The sequence below is a fragment of the Sus scrofa genome, chromosome 18 (assembly GCF_054392235.1).
Source record: "Sus scrofa isolate SSC_HxYL_T2T_F1_AM1 chromosome 18, Sscrofa_HxYL_maternal_Yorkshire_Landrace_v2.0, whole genome shotgun sequence".
NCBI lineage: Eukaryota > Metazoa > Chordata > Mammalia > Artiodactyla > Suidae > Sus > Sus scrofa.
Genome location: NC_139400.1, coordinates 19348857 through 19369885, shown reverse-complemented (window position 1 = coordinate 19369885; position 21029 = coordinate 19348857). Strand labels below are relative to the sequence as shown.

The following is a 21029-nucleotide window of genomic DNA, read 5'->3' as shown; positions in this document are numbered from 1 at the left end:
AGTGCTTACTGTATATCAGACACTGTCTGCATTTTGGATGTATAACAGTAAATGAAACACAGGCCTACCTTCAAGACACTAAAAATCTTGTAGGTTCTGTAGTACACATAGAAGCGTATAAACTGTAGAATTTAGAAAAGACTTTTAGAGAAAGCAATGGCTAAACTGAGACAACCCTTTCCTCATAGTCCCCATAGACAGAAAGTTGTCTTTGAAAATTATACGAATCTATCAGATAGCCTCAGTAGGCTATTCCTAGAATGAAAGTCAAAAATGATGAGAAGGTAGGAGATGGAGTAGAGTCTGGCTAGGAGGTCCCATCGTGGCTTAGTGGTTAATGCATCTGACTGGTATCCATGAGGATGCGGGTTCAATCCCTGGCCTTGCTCAGTGGGTTAAGGATCCAGCATTGCCGTAAGTGGTGTAGGTCGCAGAGGTGGCTCAGATCCCACGTTGCTGTGGCTGTGGCATAGGCTGGCAGCTACAGCTCCAATTCAGCCCCTAGCCTGGGAACCTCCATGTGCCATGGGTGCGGCCCTAAAAAAGGACCCCCCCCCCCAAAAAAAAAAGAATGGGGTCTGGCTAGATGGCATGGTGATGAATGAAGGCTTCTAGATCGACACAGAGGATTTTGCATTTCTTTGGCAGTTAGCATGAGCTACCTGGGGTACCAGTAGGAAGGTGTACTATTTAGGCCTCTCTGGTTGTATATCAACTCTGTTTTCAGCAAAAGTGCATTTCTTCCCTTTGTTAGTTCTTCAGGTGACTGCTTTATAGATATGCTAAAGAATGAACATTCCAAAAAGAGTAGTAAGTTTTAACTTCATATGCTTTAATAAACCAGAGCTCTATTCAGTTTTATTTATTTCTCTTGACTTTATTCCTTTCATTTTCTTCACTCTATTGACCTGTTATAAGTGACAATGAAGATGCATTGTACAAGTGTAAGTTAGTAACAAATTTGTTTTCTCACCTGTCAAAGGATTAATTCTGCGCCCCATCTATTTATGTGGGGTTTTTAATCTTTAAAATCATACGTAGCCTAACTGCTCGCTCTTTTCTTCACAGAGTTGTGGCTCTAAATTCACACAAATCAGAAAAAAAGAAGAAACGTTATAAAGATTCTCTTTCTCTAGCTGCCATGATACGAAAATTTCAAAAGGAGAAGGATGCGTTAAAGAAGGAGTCTAACCCTAAAGTCCCAGTGACGTTATCGACTTCCTCTCTGAATAAAGCTCCCTCTGCTGCTGCAGCACTGGGAAATGATGTCTCGGAACTCAGTCTGAATAGTGCTGGTCCAGACCTCCCCATTTTTGTTAGCACAAATGAACATGAACTATTTCAGGAAGCTCAGAATGCCCTCGAGATGCTAGATGATTTCGACTTTGACAGATTACTGGATGCTGCTTCTAACGGTAGCCCCCTCTCTGAATCAGGGGGAGAGAATGGAAATACCACCCAGCCAACCTATGCCTCTCAGGTTATGCCCAAGGTGGTACCTACACTCCCAGAGGGTCTACCTGTCCTTCTTGAAAAACGTATTGAAGACCTCCGTGTAGTAAGTTGGATAATTCTCTTGCTTTTTTATTTGCTGCACAAACGTAGCAATAAATGCTCATTTTAAACAAAATAACTGATAATCCTAACTCCCTTATAAATTACCTTCTGTATTTCCTTTTAAGTATTGACTATATGCATAGGCTTTGTCTTTTGTATAGAATATGTACATATTATGTAACTGTAGTTATAATATGGCTATGTTGATTGCTTCATTATCTCACTTCATCTTGTAAATATTTTTTCTGCATGCATTTCGTAAGTACACTTTTTATTGGCTTACATAGTAATGTAAAGGCATATGGAGGGAAGGCATATGGAGGGAAGGAGCAAATAGTGACATTGCAGAAGTGTACTTGAACTTGATCCAAGTTCACAGCTGACAATTAGTTTTTCTACAGTTGATTTTACCAGCTAGTCCTTTCCAGTTAATCAGCAGTAAGCATGCATTGTGTTCTCACTAGGACAAGCTTTTTTTTTTTCTTTTTTTCTTTTTAGGGCCACAGCCATAGCATATGGAGGTTCCCAGGCTAGGGGTCCAGTTGGAGCTACAGCTGCCAACCTACACCACAAGCTCACCGCAAAGCCAGATCCTTAACCCACTGAGTGAAGCCAGGGATCGAACCTATATCCTCGTGGATCCTAGTCAGATTCATTAACCACTGAGCCACAAAGGGAGCTCCAGGGACAAGCTTTTAAGAGTTGAGTTTTAGCATGTCACAGTGGATTCCTCTCCCAATTGACTTGGATTCCTAATCTGCAGTTCGTTTAACTAGCTGCAGATCCGGGTATGTCATTACATTTCTCCTTTTAATCTCAGGGAGATATTATTTTGACTTAAAATGTTCTAAACCTAGCCTAAAATGCCTTTTTTTGGGGGTGGGGGGCCTTTCCGAGGCATATGGAGTTCCTGGGCCAGGGATCAGATCCAAGCCAAAGGCATGACCTAAGACGCAGCTGTGGCAACACTGGATCCTTAACCCACTCTGCCCGACTGGGGATCTAACCTGCGTCCCAGCACTCTCAAGCCACCACTGATCCCCTTGTACCACAGCGGGAACCCCTAAAAGGCCCTTTAAAAAAATTATTTCGGCATATTTATCTGAATCCATGTCTTATTTTAGTCCTCTTTTTTGTCCAGATTACAGAAGTTGTACACTCAGTACAAAATGTATTTTATTCTTAGCAAAAGATCTCACATAATCAGACATTCCCCACCCCCAGGAGAAATAATCACTCTTAAATTACTTATTTTTCTGGGTTTTAATCCATGCATTTGCAAATATATTATTAAAAATAATTATTAATAGAAGTATAATGTATGGACTATTTTATAACTTGTGTCTTTCTCCTAGGGATATAGTAATCTATTTAAATCACATTTTAAATTTATTAATCATCCAGTGTTGTATTTTCTCAACTCTTTCTAAATTTTAGATATCTGAGTAAGAACTTTATCTTATTTTTCCAACAATTGACTCATGGATTCTATTTATCAGTTTTATTCTTTTTTCTATTTCTTGTTCTTTAGCATTTCTTCTGGGGTTGTGGCTTATTAATTCTCTTATATTTTTACTTATTTTAAGGTGCTTTGTTAGTTCAGGACTTAGAAAATTGTGTTCAAGTATCTCACTGCCAGTGTTTCTTAGGTTATAACTTGTATTTACCCTAGTTTTCACTTTGTTTATTTCTCTGCTGTGTTGTTTGTTGGCCCCGTATGAGATTCCTGATGGCTCAGTTTCTGTTGTGATGTTTATCATCTGAAAGTGACCCTTTCTGTGCTGTTAATACTTTTCATCTCAAATTCAACTGTAGACTCCTTTCTCTTTGTTTTTGCATGGAATAGCTTTTCCCGTCATTTACCTTAAATCTTTCTGAGTTCCTTTATTTTAGCTCTTTCTCTTATAGACAACATATAAGTATAAATTCGTTTATTGACCTCATCTGCATCTTTTTTCTTTTAACAAATGATTTTCGGTTACCTGCCGTTGTTGTAATGATATAATTCATCTTTATTCTGTCATTTTCTTTTATTCTCTTTTATTGCTCCCTCCTCCTCCTTTGTTTTTCATTCCTTTGCTATTTTTTGAAAAGTGTACAATCATCTTATTTATTAAATAGTTTTTAATTTAATCTTCCTAACCACTCTATATATGAAGTGTAGGTTTTATTTCCTTTTATGGTTAAGAAACTGGAATTCCCTTCATGGCTCAGCAGAAATGAATCTGGCTAGTAACCATGAGGATGAAGATTCGGTCCCTGGCCTCACTCAGTGGGTTAAGGATCTGGCATTGCCACGAGCTGTGGTGCAGGTCACAGACGCGGCTCAGATCTGGCATCGCTGTGGCCGTGGTGTAGGCTAGTGGCTACAGCTCAGATTAGACCCCTAGCCTGGGAACTTCCATATGCCGCAGGTATGGCCTTAAAAAGACAAAAAAAAGAAAAGAAACGAAACTTAAGTTGAGGTAGGTTAAATAGCTTGGTCTGTCCACACAACTACTAAGTGGGGGAGCCCAAATTTAACCTTAGAGGTTCCCCTGATTTCAAAGGACATGCTTTTTGCTGTCTCGTGTTGCCCCATCCCTAAAGTCTTTAGATTCTTTTATGTTTTACATTAAAGAGTGTTAGGAATAAAATCCAGGTTTTTCAGGATGTAATTCATAGTTATTTATTTAGCAAAAACCTATACTGTTTATTGAGTGCAGTGCTACTGGGACCTGCAACGTCACGAGACACCGCTTAGCATTCAGGAGATAGTGCCCTAATGATGTGTTAACTGTGAAATCTAATCCTCCGACAGTCATGTGAGGTGGTATTCTTCCATTTAATAGATGAGGACACTAAGATTCAAAAGGTTAAGGGAAGTGCCCAAGGCCACATAATTTTTAAGTGGCTGAGCTTTGATGCAAAGTCAAGATTTAAAGGCAGGACCATCAAGCTCTATAGCTTGTACTCTGTCCACTGTGTTATATGCCATTCATTCTCACTTAATGACCAAAATTGATTAGTAGTGAGTGTTTTAGTCTTATAAGGCACTGTGATAGCTCTTATACTAAAAACTCATCTCTTTCTGTAGTAGCTGTGCCAGGATTAAACCAACTATTTCCTAACCTCTTAGTAGGAAATTATCAATTAGAATATTCATTTCATTTGCTAATGTATCTGTGAATTCTGTGAGATGGTATTTTTTTAAATCAAGAAATGAGGATTCATCCTTGGCTTAAAATGCTCATGTTTGTCTGATAAGGACTTTCTTTTTTTTTTTTTGCCATTTCTTGGGCCACTCCCACGGCATATGGAGGTTCCCAGGCTAGGGGTCTAATCAGAGCTGTAGCTGCCGGCCTACACCACAGCCACAGCAACACGGGATCCGAGCTGAGTCTGCAACCTACACCACAGCTCACGGCAACGTCAGATCCTTAACCCACTGAGCAAGAGCAGGGATCGAACCCGCAACCTCATGGTTCCTAGTCGGATTTGTTAACCACTGCGCCACGACGGGAACTCCAGGACTTTCTTCTTGTTGCTCTTCTTTCACTTTGTAATTTCTTCCATTATTTAACCTCTTGACTTCTTTTGATTCTCTTTTGTGAAGTTTAGTTTTTCTGTCTTTCTTCCTCTGTTTCTGCTTCCTCCACATAACCACTCTTCATCCTTTCTAAAAAGCACTGAGTCACATCTTCTTTTTACGTCATGGGAAATTTTCCTCTTCTTTTTACGTCATGGGAAGTTGTGAAACAGTGTAAAATTGTCAGTCTACCTATTGAGAGAGTCAGTGTATGGCTGAACCAAGGCTGGCTGCAGCAAGCCAAGTATCTTTGTACAGGGTGGCACAGTTGAAGTTATAAAGCTTCTGCTCTGAGGTCAGGCGGCATCCACCACTTTCTAGCTGTGCAATTTGGTGCCATATCATGTAACTGCTATAGGATTTATTTGTTAGTAAAATGGGAGCTATAATGCCAATATCTTTGGCTGGCATGAGGATTAAACATGATAATAAATGTAATAGATAGACTGTGAGACTCACGGTTAGACAATACTATCTTATAGAAAGTGAGACATCCGCTTTCTATTACCTTGGAGATCACAGCAAGAATTAATAAACAGGAGTTCCTGTTGTGACTCAGTGAGTTATGAACTTGATTAGTATCCGTGAAGATGTGGCTATGATTCCTGGACCCCCTCATTGGTTAAGGACCTGGCATGGCTGTGGCTTAGGCTGGCAGCTGCAGCTCCAATTCGACCTCTAACCCAGGAACTTTGATGTGCTGCGGGTGCGCCCCTAAAAAGCAAAAAAAAAAAAAAAAAAAAAAAAAATTACTAAACAAACTTTACAGATTCTCAAAAATACACAAGACATCTGTAGCACTAAAAATTCTTATATGTGTAATTTTTTTAATTTAGGAAGATTCAACAAGGTTCAATACAGACCTAACAGGAAGGAATGTTTTGTATGCTAAATTTTGTTTTATCATTCTTTAATTGCTTACTCGTGCCAGGTACTAAGCTAGGATACAAAGTGAAGTAAACCATAGCCCCACCCGCAAGGAGCTTATTCTGTAATAAGTAGATATGGATGCAAATAATGTGTGTACTGAGAGTCATATTGACAATCTTGTGTTTCTCTAGGCTGCCAAACTTTTTGATGAAGAAGGAAGGAAAAAATTCTTTACACAGGATATGAATAATATTCTTCTGGAGTAAGTAATTTTCTTCTTTGATTAAAAAAACCTTAAAAATTATGTAAACCTTAGAAATTAAAAAATATAGTAGGCTTTTGAGATACAGAGGCCAACTGGTTGGCTAGTCTCACGCATTAGCTCTTCCCTTCTGGCCTCGCAGCATGTGTTCTTAACATTTGTTTCTTAGCAAAATTATGCTCTGCATACGTTGGTTCTCCAGACCCCTTACGATAATCAAAGCTTCCAGTATTAAAACTGTCAGAGCACATGACCACTGTATAGTTTGAATATTATCCTAGACTTCACTGCATTTTTGGAAGTTCCCTTGTGGCACAGTGCGTTAAGGATCCAGTGTTGTCACTGCAGTGACTTGGGTTGCTGCCGTGACACGAGTTCCATCTCCGGCTGGGAACTTCCACATGTTTTGGACACAGCCCCCCAAAAAATGCATTTCTTTTTTGTCACATTATAAACATTCATAGCCAAATGGAAAGAATGGTTTAATGAAGAATCATCATTGCAGGGTAGGAGGGAGGCAGAGTGGAGAAGATGGATGTTAGATTAGAAAGGAGAGGGTGAAGGCTGATGTAAGATATAAATCATATTTAAATTAGTGATAATTTTTACCCTTAGCCAGAGTTGGTTATTAATGAAGTTGTAGGTTCTAAGATTGTGGTCAAATAAGCTGTACTTATAAACCTGTTAGCTTATAAATTTTGACCTTGTTCTAGAAATTGAGTATGTAATTGACTGCAGGCAGAACTGGGCAAAAAAGAAGTGGTCTCAGGAAAGCAGCAGATTCCTCTCTGATGAAAATAACGTCTGCCTACTTTTGGTGGTTCAGTAGCATCACCAACAAAGAGACATGGAAATGTTTCCAGTACTATGATGCCGGTTTTTAAAATATATAGTGGAGATAGTTTCTCACGAGGTATAAAGGATGGATTGGCTTATTGGTTTTGATAACTATTTTAATTAACACAATCTCTCATTCTCCTGGAGCAGTTAAAAAAAATCTTTTTCGTTCCTGTGGACTCATGAAACGTATAACCTAGTATGCTGCTGGTATGGAGACAGAGGAGTTTCTTGTTCCTATTCTTTATTTTAGCTGGGAGTTTTCAGATTGGTTCTGTCAATCAGTCTGGAAATGCATGGAGTGCTTGCAGTCTGTGCCACCTCCTTTTACCCGGCTCCCTTGTGTACTCCGAATTTGACTGTGTAGCTGTTAACTCATCAGAGCTGTCCCAGATACCAAAATCAAGCATCTGACTAGCTCTTCATTTTCTTTTTACTTAAGAGCCCTAAGTTTAGCAGATCAGGTCTTTTTCCTGTGACAGAGACAGTCCTTTTTTATTTTACTCTTCTGTAAGGAGACAACTTGTTATCACTTGAGAGAGAATCAAAAGATCATCCTTGGGGAGTTCCCGTTGTGGCTCAGTGGTTAACGAATCCGACTGGGAACCATGAGGGTGCGGGTTCAGTCCCTGGCCTTGCTCAGTGGGTTAAGGATCCGGCTTTGCCATGAGCTGTGGTGTAGGTTGCAGACGCAGCTCAGATCCTGCATTGCTGTGGCTCTGGCGTAGCCCGGCGGCTGCAGCTCCGATTGGACCCCTAGCCTCGGAACCTCCATGTGCCTCGGGAGCGGCCCTAGAAAAGGCAAAAAAAAAAATCATCCTTGGGACATAATATCTCAAATATAGTAGGCGTCTCTGTTAATCCCGCCCATGTCTGTCCTAAAACAAATCCTCTAGTTTTTTGGAGCCCATCTACTTTTTATTTCACAGAGAATGTGCCTCTAATTGTATAAGCCCTAGTGTTCATAGTTGAAATTTTTCCCTTTTATTTTTTTATTTATTTTGTGTGTGTGTGTGTTTTTGCCATTTCTAGGGCCGCTCCCGCAGCATATGGTGGTTCCCAGGCTAAGGGTCTAATCGAAGGTACAGCTGCAATTTATGCCACAGCCACAGCAACACAGGATCCGAGCACTGTCTGCGACCTACACCACAGCTCACGGCAACGCCGGATCCTTAACCCACTGAGCAAGGCCAGGAATCGAACCTGCAACCTCATGGTTCCTAGTTGGATTCATCAACCACTGAGCCACAACGGGAACTCCGAAATTTTTCCCTTTTAGTCACTTTCTTAAGCCCCCCGCCGTCTTTTCTTCCCCTCTCCTGAACAGACATCCTTTATTTCTCTAGACTGAGTTGCTCTTCAAAGTGCACATGGTACTTGATCATATGGAGTGGTCGTTACCATGAATTTATTCAGGTGTATTTTAGTCATCCCCATATACTAATAGATAGGAACTCCTAGGGGAAAAAATTGAAAGTGCATGTGTGAGGGATGTGTTTTTAAAATATACAGCTCTCAGATAGGAATTTGTATGTATTTGGAATAGAGCAATACAGGGTAAATACATTTCTCTAATTTTTACCTAATATTATTGCCTTAGAAGTAGGGAAGTCAGCACTTCCTGTTTCTGAGTTACCCCCTCTTTTGAAACCACTGTTTTTTTGTTTGTTTTATTTTGTTTTTGTCTTGTCTTTTTAGGGCTGTACCCATGGCATATGGAGGTCCCCAGGCTAGGGGTCTAATCGGAGCTACAGTTGTCGGCCTGCACCACAGCCACAGCAATGCCAGATCCAAGCCGCATCTGTGACCTACACCACAACTCACGGCAACGCCGGACCCTTAACCCACTGAGTGAGCCAGGCATTGAACCTCATGGTTCCTAGTTGGATTTGTTTCTGCTGCACCACGACAGGAACCCCTTGTTGTTTTTTTTTTAATTGAAGTATAGTTGATTTACAATGTTGTGTTAATTTCTGCTATACAGCAACGTGATTCAGTTATATTCAGAATAGGACAGTTGTATTCAGTTCTGAGAATATATTGTTTTCCATTACGCACTATCTCAGGACGTCGAATATAGTTCAACTGCTGGGCTGTATAGTAGGACCTTGTTGTTTTTTATCCCACCTGTGAGATAGCTCACATCTGCTACAGCCTCCCACTCCATCCTTCTCCCAAGTCCGTCCCTCTTGGCTACCACAAGTTTGTTCTCTGTGAGTCTATTTTGTAGATAAGTTCATTTGTGCCATATTTTAGATTCCACTTATAAATGGTATGATATGGTATTTGTCTTCCTCTTTCTGACTTAGTTCACTCGGTGTGATAATCTCTCATTCCATCCATGTTGCTGCAAATGGTATTATTTTGTTCTTTTTTATGGCTGAGTAGTAGTCTATTGTATATATGTACCACATCTTCTGTATCCATTCATCTGTCAGTGGACACTTAGGTTGTTTCCATGTCTTGGCGATTGTGAATGGTGCTGCTGTATTTATATAGGGGTGCATGTATCTGTTTGAATTATAGTTTTGTCTGGATATATGCCCAGGAATGGGATTGCTGGATCCTATGGTAACTCTATCCTTAGTTTTCTGAGGAACCTCCATACTGTTTGCCATAGACCACTGGTTTTTATATGTAGGTCATTGAGTCAGTCAGCGTTCTTGGAATCTCTTACTGCTTGGAGTTTATAATTTATTTTCAGCTTTAACTAACCTTTAATAATGGGGCAAACCTAGATTGCTACCCAGAGTCTAAACTTTTAATAAAGATTTAACCATGTCATATAACCAAATATTTCTACACAGAGCTTGTGACCATAGTGATTGTCCTCCATATGAGCCTGTGCATTTGACCCTCTGGCTCCAAAAAAAAAAAAATTTGTTTTTATTTATTTATTTTATTATGTTTGGCTTCTCTAATACCAAGAATTTTCCACTGTCAATTCTAAAGAGCATAGTTTTCTGCATTTCATTGTTTCTGAAATTGCAGTACATCTTACAAGTGTTGGGTACATTTGAGCTGGCAGGGTTTCTTTTTTCCCCCTAAAAACTGTTAACTAATTCTTTTAGAAACCTCAGTTGTTTATTAGGCTTGTCTTGCTGAGAGTTGGTGGCTGTTATAAACTCTTCCTCCTTTTTTTTTTCTTTAATTTTTTAAAATAACTACTAGGCCATATACCCTTTTTTTTTTTTAATTTTCAATTTTTTTTTTTGTCTTTTTGCCGTTTTCTTGGGCTGCTCCTGTGGCATATGAAGGTTCCCAGGCTAGGGGTCGAATCGGAGCTGTAGCCACCAGCCTATGCCAGAGCCACAGCAATGCGGGATCCCAGCTGCGTCTGCGACCTACACCACAGCTCGTGGCAATGCCAGATCCTCAACCCACTGAGCAAGGGCAGGGATTGAACCTGCAACCCCATGGTTCCTAGTTGGATTCGTTAACCACTGAGTCACGATGGGAACTCCCCACATACCCTTTTCACAGATACTAGAGAATTGAAGTAAATTGACTGTTAAATAGTTAGTGTGCAGTGGAGGCATAATTAGGGAAACAAAGATGGATAAAAGATTCCTTATGTATAGCGCGAAGGGCATTGCCTCTTCTGAATCTATAATTTGTTCAAACACCTTTAAGGGGAAAATAGTCTAAGAACTCACTGAAACCGTGGCTCTCTAGCATAGCAGTTGCAGTGTGGTGAGGGGAAATGTGATAGCTCTTTGAGGAAATGAGCTTTTGGTAAATAACGGAGTTTCTGTGCTCTACCCAAAAATGTTGACTTTGCCCCGGCAACAAAAAATTATTTGCCTGAAGATGTGTGGGGGTGTATAAATTAGGAATTTAGGATTAACAGACACATAGTACTCAATATAAAATAGATAAATAGCAAGGACCTACTGTATAGCACAGGGAACTATATTCAATCTGTGCTAGAAAAGAATCTGGAAAGAAGACATATATATAAAACCGAATCACTTTCCTTTACACCTGAAACTAACACAATATTGTAAATCACCAGTACTTCGGTTTAAAATAAAAAAGGAGTTTCCTGGTGGCCTAGTGGTAAAGGATTTGATGTTGTCACTGCTGTGGCTCCAGTGCAGTCCCTGACCCAGGAACTTCCACATGACGCAGGCACAGCCAAAGAAAAGAAAAAAATTATCTGCCAGTTTGTTTGGGGTTATAAGTTCTGCTGTTAAACTAGACTCATTTTAATTTTTTGTAGCATTACTATTTATTGGTGAAGTTTTTTTTTTCCTTGAAAAATACTGTCTAGGAAATCACAGAAAGATAAAAGGAGAAAAGCATCACTGCCTCTGCCTCCTTGCTTATGTGTGTGTTACTCTGTAAAAGAAATTCTGTACTTACTTGTTGTTTTTGGTTAGCATTGAGTTACAGCTCCAGGAACTAGGCCCTGTCATTCGTAGCGGTGTCTACTCCCACCTTGAAGCTTTCGTGCCATGTAATAAAGAAACACTGGTAAAACGTCTAAAGAAGTTACATCTCAACGTTCAGGTAAGAGGAGGAGCAATAATAACTGCATCTGGGGTTTTATAGCCTGTAAAGAGACTGATTTCTCTTTGTTGCTTTTGTGTATTAATTGCCTTATAGTCACATTGTATGTATTTAATAACCATAGAATGTTCTTTTTTGTGTGTGTGTTTTTTGTCTTTTTTGCCATTTCTTGGGCTGCTCCTGCGGCATATGGAGGTTCCCAGGCTAGGGGTCCAAATCAGAGCTGTAGTCGCCGGCCTATGCCAGAGCCACAGCAACGAGGGATCCAAGCCGCGTCTGCAACCTACACCACAGCTCACGGCAACGCTGGATCCTTAACCCACTGAGCAAGGCCAGGAATCGAACCTGCAACCCCATGGTTCACAGTCCACTTCATCAACCACTGAGCCACGACGGGAACTCCAGTAACCATAGAATGTTCTTAAAGGCATGTTGGATCCCCTGGAAAACAATTACTTGTCATCAATTAATGGGTTTATATAAGAAATAATATTTTCTAATGTTTCTTGGATGAGGTAAATTAACCTCAGTTGCACAACTGACACAACTTTGCCCTCAACATATATATTTTATGATATATGTATGAAATCCATTTTTTTTTTCTTAAAATGGACTTATACATATCTGCTCACACTGACATTATAAAGACCAGTGGGGTTGCATGTAAATGCAAAGATTATTTACTGTAATCATCCATGTTTTGCTAGATTCTTCTCTACCACAGCCTCTCTGATTGTCCAGCTTTGGATGCTTTCGGTGATCAGAAACTTATTTCAATACAATATGATGAAGTTCTTTCATCCATTGAGCCAAATCCAATTGCTTTCCATCTCATTGGTCCTAATTCTGCTTTAGAGTTTATTCACAGGTCTCATTATTTATCTACCTTTTTAATTGCACCAGCAGCATGGGGAGATTCCCAGGTCAGTGGTCAAACCCATGCCACGAACCAGTAACCAGAACCACAGCAGTTACAGTGCCAGATCCTTAACCCACTGAGCCCCAGGGAACTCCTGTGGCTTTCATATTTTTGAAAGCATTTATTATGTCCCTTTCTTTATTTTATATAGAATGGGTTTCAGTACCTTCACTACCCTGATTACCCTTCCTTTCATTATTTGTTTGACTGTATGACTGTATAGTTTTAAAGTATTTACAACTTGCAAGTTATAGAAAACACCACGAATGCAGTCTAAGACCAAAAAAGGACTTTTTTTTTTCTATGAATAAAGGTATTTTGTGGACCTAACGGCAAGAATGCAGCCAGGAAGGGATAGGAAGTGATAATCTGGGTTAATTATGTTTCTCTCTACCTCCTCTTGTCTCGCTTTTACCCTTTTATGTGCCTCTGCAGATAAGATTACTATTTCCAAGGTTTTGTATTAGAGAAGAACCACCTGCAATTAACTAAGCTGTCTTATGTGAATCCATATTTTGGGGGTGAAAAATCTGATTATTATTTTCAGTCAGTCTGAACTTTTCTGGTCAGGGGATGAGAGTCACACTTCCCAGCTGCCTCTTTAAGGCCCACCATGGTACACATAGGGGCCTAAGTGTCATGCCCTGGACCTCAGTGGTGGGTGTCATCTGACAGGCATAGAATTCTTTATTATAGGTACTATAATACTTTTGTTAATAAACAATTCTGTTTTTATTGAGAAACTATAGTTCTTTCTCAGTAAAGCAGTTTAATGAACAAGTGAAATTTATTTGAGGTCTCAGATTTTGCACTTCTGCCTGGACAGTGTCTCTTGTCTCTCTTGTCTCTCGGTGTCTCTTTCTCTTGGAAGAAAGACATTTATCTAACCCTTGCTCTTCTTTATATTGTATAATCGTGTGTATTTGTATCCCCAAACATTATATTGGGTTTTTTTTTTAATGCATCTTTGAGCTTCATATAAATGGAGTAATACTGTCTGTTTTCTTTTGCAGCTTGCTTTTTTACACTCAACATTATGTATCTCAGATTTATCTGTCTTTATATGTGGCGGAACTCCATTTTTACTGCTCTGTGTACAGTGTTTCATTGTATGACTATTTCTCAGTTAATTTATTCATTTCACTGTTGGCTATTCGGGTTGTTTTCAGACAGATAGTCTCAGCTCGGTCATTCTTAAAATGAGATCACCCAGAAACCATGATACTGGATGTTTTGCTTTTCTTTAAATGGGATTTTACTGCAGACACTGTCACATGTACAGTCTTTATTAATTGGTATGCATGAAATAGGTAAAATGCTTATTAGTAATATTTATATTGTGTTTTTATTAATAAATTGATGTTAATAATAAAATAAGATGATTTAATTTGTAAAACACCTACCATAACATAATTGCATTCCTAAAAATCCTTTCCTTACCAAAAATCACATTTTAAACAGTTATGTCAGTGAAGAAAAGTGAAGTCTTATAATATTTCTGTACCTATACCAGTAATAAAAAGTATGTTCTTGATAGTTACATATATATTTTGTTACTTGCAAGATGAAAATAATAAATTGATTGCTTAAAGCTGTCAGATGCAAACTTCTGCTTGCTTTTCTTTTTGCCCTGAACCCACATGAGTAAGAGTCCCAGTTTCCTCTTTCACTTTCGCCTTGACCTTGAATTTCTGCTTGCAACATAAGTCACAATTACTAACAATAAACAAGAAAGCAGAATACTGGCATCCTGTGGGTAGTTGGCAAGCCACATCGTGCATTGCAGTCTTCCAAAGCAGAATCTCTTTTTGTGGTACTAGTTCCCCATTATAACAGGATTAACTAGTAGTACTTTGCACAATGTAGATTTTGTTCTCTATTTAAGCATTTTATTATGTTAAAATGTCCATATAATTTACTGGCCAAATATGGAGCATTTTTAAGAATGTAATTTAGCATTATTAATAATTATGCTGAGGCAGCAGGTAAAAACTAGGATTCCTCTTGGCTGCCTGGGATGTGTGGTTATCCTAACTTTATATCCAGTGTGCATTATGAGAAGTCAGTGTTGTGGGAGAAATGTCCGTATTTAAATATGCTACCGTTTCAACTGTGATCAGTGTCTAAAACCCAGATTTCATCTTTTGAGGATCTTCTTGCAAATAAGGTTTGTAAATTTGTTTGAAAAAACTTTCATTATTTTTCTCTCCCTCAGGATGATCGTTTAAGAGAACCTCTGCAAAAACTGAAACTGGCTGTTAGCAATGTCATGCCTGAACAGCTATTTAAATACCAGGAGGACTGCCAGGCTCGTAATCAAGCTAAGTGTGCCAAGTATGTACCTCTTCGATTTGTACTGGATTTTGCATTTGAGAAATACTTGTGGCACTTAGGAATTGGTCTTAAGTGGACGTCATTGCCAAGTAGAAATCCACATATGCCACTGAAGTGGTATAATTGAATATTTTCTAAGTGACAAGTCACTTCCCACTCAGTCTCTTTGGTGTGAAAGTCAAAAAGTCTGTTGATTCATTGAATGGGTGTGATCACAGCCAGAGCTGACACTGCTCAGACATTTCACGTTGACCTACTTGACTGCTTGAAGTTGGATACAAATATTTTCTGAACTAAATATAAGTGTTCATGCCTTTATTTTAGATTTGAAGACTTCATTTACCAGAGCACTTTATAATGCCCTTTGAATTTAAAGTATTACTTACCCTGTCTTTTGAGTTAACATTCAGTTGAGCAATTCAGCAGCTATCTGTGGAGCATATAGGCAATGTTGGATTAAAATTTGGCTTCATAAAATGTTTTTCTTTGCAACTCGGGATCCGAGCCAAGTCTGCAACCTACACCACAGGTCACAGCAACGCTGGATCCTTAACCCACTGAGTGGGGCCAAGAATTGAACCTGCGTTCTCGTGGACACTAGTTGGGTTCATTACCACTGAGCCACGATGGGAACTCCCCTAAAATGTTTTTTATTTTTAGGTTTCAAACAGATGAAGAACGAGAAAAAAATGGATCCGAGGAAGATGATGATGAGAAACCAGGGAAACGTGTCATAGGACCAAGGAAGAAATTCCACTGGGATGACACCATCAGGTAAGATTTAACCAAAACTCACTTTTAACCAAATAGATAATGCAAAAGTAAGGTTTTTCCTAAAAAGAATCTATAGTAAATAGAAACCTAGATTGGAAACAACCAAAAGTTAGTGTGTAGGAAAGATTTATTCAAGAGAAGATTAGTTTGGTTCTAATATTATTAGAGTTGTAGCAATTTTATTTTCATATAGTACTTTTTATAAGCTAATCTTCTTCCTGAGTAAGTCATACTGGTTGCAGAGGTGAAGTAGTCCGTCTGTTTGTGTAATCAGTCATCTTTCTTACCAGCACTTCTGTCCTCCAAGTAGAGAGTTTAATTGTAGGCCTACCCCTTTGGTGCCTAGATTAAAGGTGTCTAAGGAAGTCATTTCATGCTGGGCGTTTGGCTGTAGTGCACTGAATGGTGTGTGTTAGGAATGATCTTCATGTTGTCGTCTGAGTTCTTCAGATAATATTCTTTATTATTGCTGTCAGATTTGTGTGCTTTTAAAAAGTCTGTTTCAAGCTTAATTTTCTACAACTTTGCAGTCAGATGTATATATAAATATATATTTTTAATCTGTTTAGAACTTTGTTATGTAACCTTGTTGAGATCAAATTGGGATGCTATGAGTTAGAGCCAAATAAAAGCCAGTCTGCTGAGGATTATCTTAAATCCTTTATGGAGACAGAGGTGAAACCATTGTGGCCTAAGGGCTGGATGCAGGCAAGGTAAGAAATACGCCATCCTAGATTTTATTTTGCTTTCTTTTTGCTGTTATTAAAGACACACATATACACACATGTATGACGTTCATTTTCCTAAGAACCTAGTGTGTTTAAAATTCTGTACAGTCACCTCAGATGATCTCTGCTTTGACATCTTTGCTCACTTAAGAGAGAAAACCGTTAGTCACACGGTCATAGAGATATAGAGATAGATAAAGGTGATTTTTTTTTTTTTAACTGACCACTTTTTCTGTTTTGCACCTGTATTTGCTAATAGAGAAAAGGGGGTGGGGGAGAAGGTTATGCACCTTGAGAGGGGGCGCTTCATCTGGGTATTATGAGGATGAGTAACTGAGTGTGAGATTTCAAGCATAGAAAAAGAGGCCCAGTCTCCGTTGTACTCAGAGTAGTCAGTGTAGAGTGGTGTCTCCAGCACCAAGAGTGGCTCAGTTTAAAGACAGTTGACTTGGCCGTCTCAGCCTGTGATCCTAAAGTGTTCGTCTCAAATCAACCGAAAACACCTGTTGATCTGTTAAAAGATTTAAATGAAGAGGTAATATCAGACTGCCCTTAAAATAGATGATTGAATGGATTGTATCATAATAAGTCTACCTGGTAAATAAGCAAGTAGTAGCCTATTGATATTCAAATGGTGAAAATGACACAGTGATTATCATGTTACTGTCTGCTGTGGAAAGGTAATGGTGTCCTCTTGCTTTTTCCAGAATGCTTTTTAAGGAAAGTCGGAGTGTACATAATCATCTTACTTCTGCTCCGTGAGTAAATGCAACCTCCAGATTTCTTCCTTTATTTTTATTCACAGTATGTGCTTTAGTAAACAAAAACTTTATTATTAAATGCTAGGTAAAATCGGACTTAAACATACATTTAGACAATCTCTCTCTTATCACCACCTTTGAAAAAAAATCTGAGTTGTCCAATGGTTCCATGGGTTAAGGATCCGACATTGTCACTGAGTGGCGTGGGTTTAGTCTCTGGCCTGGGAACTTCCGTGTGCTGTGGATGTGGGCCAAAAAACCCATCATTTTGACTATTGATTTTGTAGACCTCAGGACACATTATCTGTAAATATTTGTCAGGCCAATCTCTAAAACCTGGATCCATAATGTAACACATACTGGCTTGAGATCTGGTAGCGAGAAGCCATGTCAACAGGAAGGCTCTGGTAGTTTTCTTTGTTCCTGGGCCCTTCTGCCCTCAAGTTCTTATGGGTCCTTTTTCATGGGTCCTTTTTTCGTTCCCTCTTAATGACCATGTACATAGGTAATCTGTTAGCCCCATGCTTTCCAAGGCAGTTCTGTGCACACAGACACACAGACACACACACCCACCCACACACACACCCACCCACACACCCACCCACACCCTACAGTCCTACAGTTCTATACACACACACACACACATATATATATATACCTACCCAGCCTTGCCTTGCAAAGTATTCTGCAGTCCTTCATGTCCTTCCTTTTGTTCAAAACTGGATATTTCATTAGGGTTGTAATTGCTAAAGAAAAGTCTCTTATCCTGACAGATAGTAGTACAAAAGGCATTGTTTTTCCATAGTTAAATTTTTGGATGAATACTGGTTAACTTGACAAGGATTTTATTTTTACCACAACTTAAAGCTAATTATATGTAGCCTAGAATGTAGTATTAAGGGTTAATAAACTATGAAATTAGTAAGTCACTGAGCATTTACTGAGCAGTCTAGTTCAGTACTCTTGCTAAGAGGTCTGGTTAACATCTTCCGGTTACATTGCAAAATTCCCCTTCTCCTTGTTTACCATTATGGTAGATGGAATTTTTTTTACAGCTTTTAGTAAGGACACTTTTTTTTTTTTAGGGCCGCACCCACAGCATATGGAGATTCCCAGGCTAGGGGTTGAATTGGAGCTGTAGTCGCTGGCCTACACCACAGCTCACAGCAATGCCAGATCTTTAACCTACTGACCAAGGCCAGGGATCAAACCTTTGCCCTCATGGATGCTAATCAGATTTGTTTCCACTGAGCCACAATGGGAACTCCAGGAAGAACACGTTTTGAGTATATCATCAGAGATGTATTGAATTGGTAGTAGTTTTTAGATCTATTTTTGTTTTGGAAGTATAAATTTGGGGTAGTTTTACACCAGAAATTGATAGAACATCCACTATCATCCATTATACTTTAACAAAAAATTTTTTTAAAAATCAGTCATTTTTTTTAATTAAAGAAAATTTTTGGAGTAGTTTGGTTTTATACATTTTAGAGGATGAGTTTGTTGCAGGTGGTTTGGATGTCCCAGGGTAGAGGTATTGGATGCATGTATGTGTATGTGCATTATATCTATATATATATAATGAGTTTATATGTATGTCAGTAATATTTCTGGCCTTTAATTTTCCCTATAGTTCTAAAAACACATATGTTACAATTCAAGTATGAATAATTTATTCCTTTAATTCTAAAGCAAGTGTTTACATAGATCCTCTCAGTTCTCTTTTTTTTCAGTATCTTCATTATTATGGCTAACTGTGTATTTTGTTTTGTATCAAAAAGTAAGACCCAGGAGTTCCCATCGTGGCGCAGTGGTTAACGGATCCGACTAGGAACCATGAGGTTGTGGGTTCGGTCCCTGCCCTTGCTCAGTGGGTTAAGGATCCGGCGTTGCCGTGAGCTGTGGTGTAGGTTGCAGACGTGGCTCGGATCCCACGTAGCTGTGGCTCTGGCGTAGACCGGTGGCTACAGCTGCAATTTGACCCCTAGTCTGGGAACCTCCATATGCCGCGGGAGCGGCCCAAAGAAATAGCAAAAAGACAAAAAAAAAAAAAAAAAAAAAAAGTAAGACTGGAGTTCCCATCGTGGCGCAGTGGTTAACAAATCCGACTAGGAACCATGAGGTTGCGGGTTCGATCCTCGCCCTTGCTCAGTGGGTTAACGATCCGGCGTTGCTGTGAGCTGTGGTGTAGGTTGCAGACGCAGCTCGGATCCCACATTGCTGTGGCTCTGGCGTAGGCCGGTGGCTACAGCTCCGATTGGACCCCTAGCCTGGGAACCTCCATATGCCACGGGAGCGGCCCAAGAAATGGCAAAAAGACCAAAAAAAAAAAAAAAAAAAAGTAAGACTATGGAGTTCCCTTTGTGGCTCAGCAGTAACGAACCCAGTTTGCATCCATGAGGATGCAGGTTCAATCCCTGATCCCACTCAGTGGGTTAAGGATCTGTCATTGCTGTGAGCTGTCTTGTAGGTTGCAGACAGGCTTGGATCCTGTGTTGCTGTGGCTGTGGTGTAGGCCAGCACCTGCAGCTCTGATTCAACCCCTAGCCTGGGAACTTCCACAGGCCACGGTGAGGCCCAAAAAAAAAAAAGGTAGGAATCTGTGTGGTAATATGGGCCTGGAAGTCGTGAATATTAACTGTTGCCTTAATGAAGTTGTAGATTGGCAATAAAATGTTAATCAAGATACTTTTTTTGGGGGGGGGGGCACATTCATGGTATGTGGAAATTTCTGGTCCAGGGATCAATCCCATGCCATAGCAGCAACCCAAACCACTGCGGTGACAATGCCAGAGCCTTAACCCACTGTGCCACAGGAAAACTCCACCATATTTGTTAATTTAAATGATGGCTCTTTTTTTGTCTTTTTGTCTTTTTAGGGCCACACCCGCGGCATATGGAGGTTCCCAGGCTAGGAGTCAAATCGGAGCTGTAGCTGCCGGCCTAAGCCACAGCCACAGTAACATCAGATTCGAGCTGCGACCTACACCACAGCTCATGGCAATGCCAGATCCTTAACCCACCAAGTGAAGCCAGGGTCGAACGCAAAATCTCATGGTTCCTAGTCATATTCATTTCCAATGTGCTACGATGGAAACTCCTAATTGATGGCGTTTTAACTTAGTGAAGTAGAAATATTCAGACAATGTGAAGTATTTTAGTTTTTCAGCCCTTTAATTATTCAGCAAACAGTTGAGTACTTTCTCTTGGCTATGGAATAAGTTTTTCACACTGGTTCCCAAAAGTTCCAAGGTTCCATGGTATTTTTTTTTTATTGCCTTTGTTCTGTCATTTTCACATTTTCAATTTGAATTATTATATTTAAAATAATTTTCTTTAAAAACTTAAGGTTTTTTTTAAACAATGCCCCCTGTACTTTTTAGCATGGTTTAATTCAAGCTTGCAGTTCCTTTTTTCTGAAATAATTACAAATTCTTACCATTTCTTTGAAATTAGTCTCCTTAGGCAGCTTTGTTGCCTGTTTTGAATTATTTTATTTTGAATATTTACATTTAATTTTTTAACAAACTTTATCATCTACATTTCACATTTTACTAATGATTTAGCCTTCATTCTAGATAATTTTTCTGTAAATTCACATATCAACTAAGCACTTATATAACATATATACTTCCTTCCTTCAGAGAGCTTCCCAAATAGCAGAAGAAATTATTTACCCATATAGTTACAAGATTATGTGTTATAATTTCCTAATGAGTGACTTAACTACTACTGAAATGACCTCCTTTTCAATCTTTTGTCTTAGGGCAAAGAAAAAGGTGATTCCTGCACCGAAACCCAAAGTGAAGGTAAGTATTGAACCAAATCTTTAATTAGTCATAATTGGTGACTGTTAAATACATTCTTAAGAAGTTCCGTGGTAGCTCAGTTGGTCAAGGATCGTGCG

At 39.3% G+C, this 21029-nt stretch overlaps 1 protein-coding gene across 3 annotated transcripts in view; it reads left to right on the top strand.

Moving 5' to 3' along the window:
• UBN2 (ubinuclein 2) overlaps window positions 1-21029 on the top strand; it is a 95311-nt gene that overhangs the window by 33604 nt on the left and 40678 nt on the right. For all 3 annotated transcript variants that reach the window (XM_085005294.1, XM_021079092.2, XM_003360116.6), the window contains 8 exons: window positions 1069-1558; window positions 6187-6257; window positions 11477-11606; window positions 14741-14859; window positions 15520-15633; window positions 16203-16346; window positions 17069-17119; window positions 20889-20931. In XM_085005294.1, the coding sequence (XP_084861420.1) occupies window positions 1069-1558; window positions 6187-6257; window positions 11477-11606; window positions 14741-14859; window positions 15520-15633; window positions 16203-16346; window positions 17069-17119; window positions 20889-20931 (1162 nt within the window). The remainder of the gene's footprint in view (window positions 1-1068; window positions 1559-6186; window positions 6258-11476; window positions 11607-14740; window positions 14860-15519; window positions 15634-16202; window positions 16347-17068; window positions 17120-20888; window positions 20932-21029) is intronic.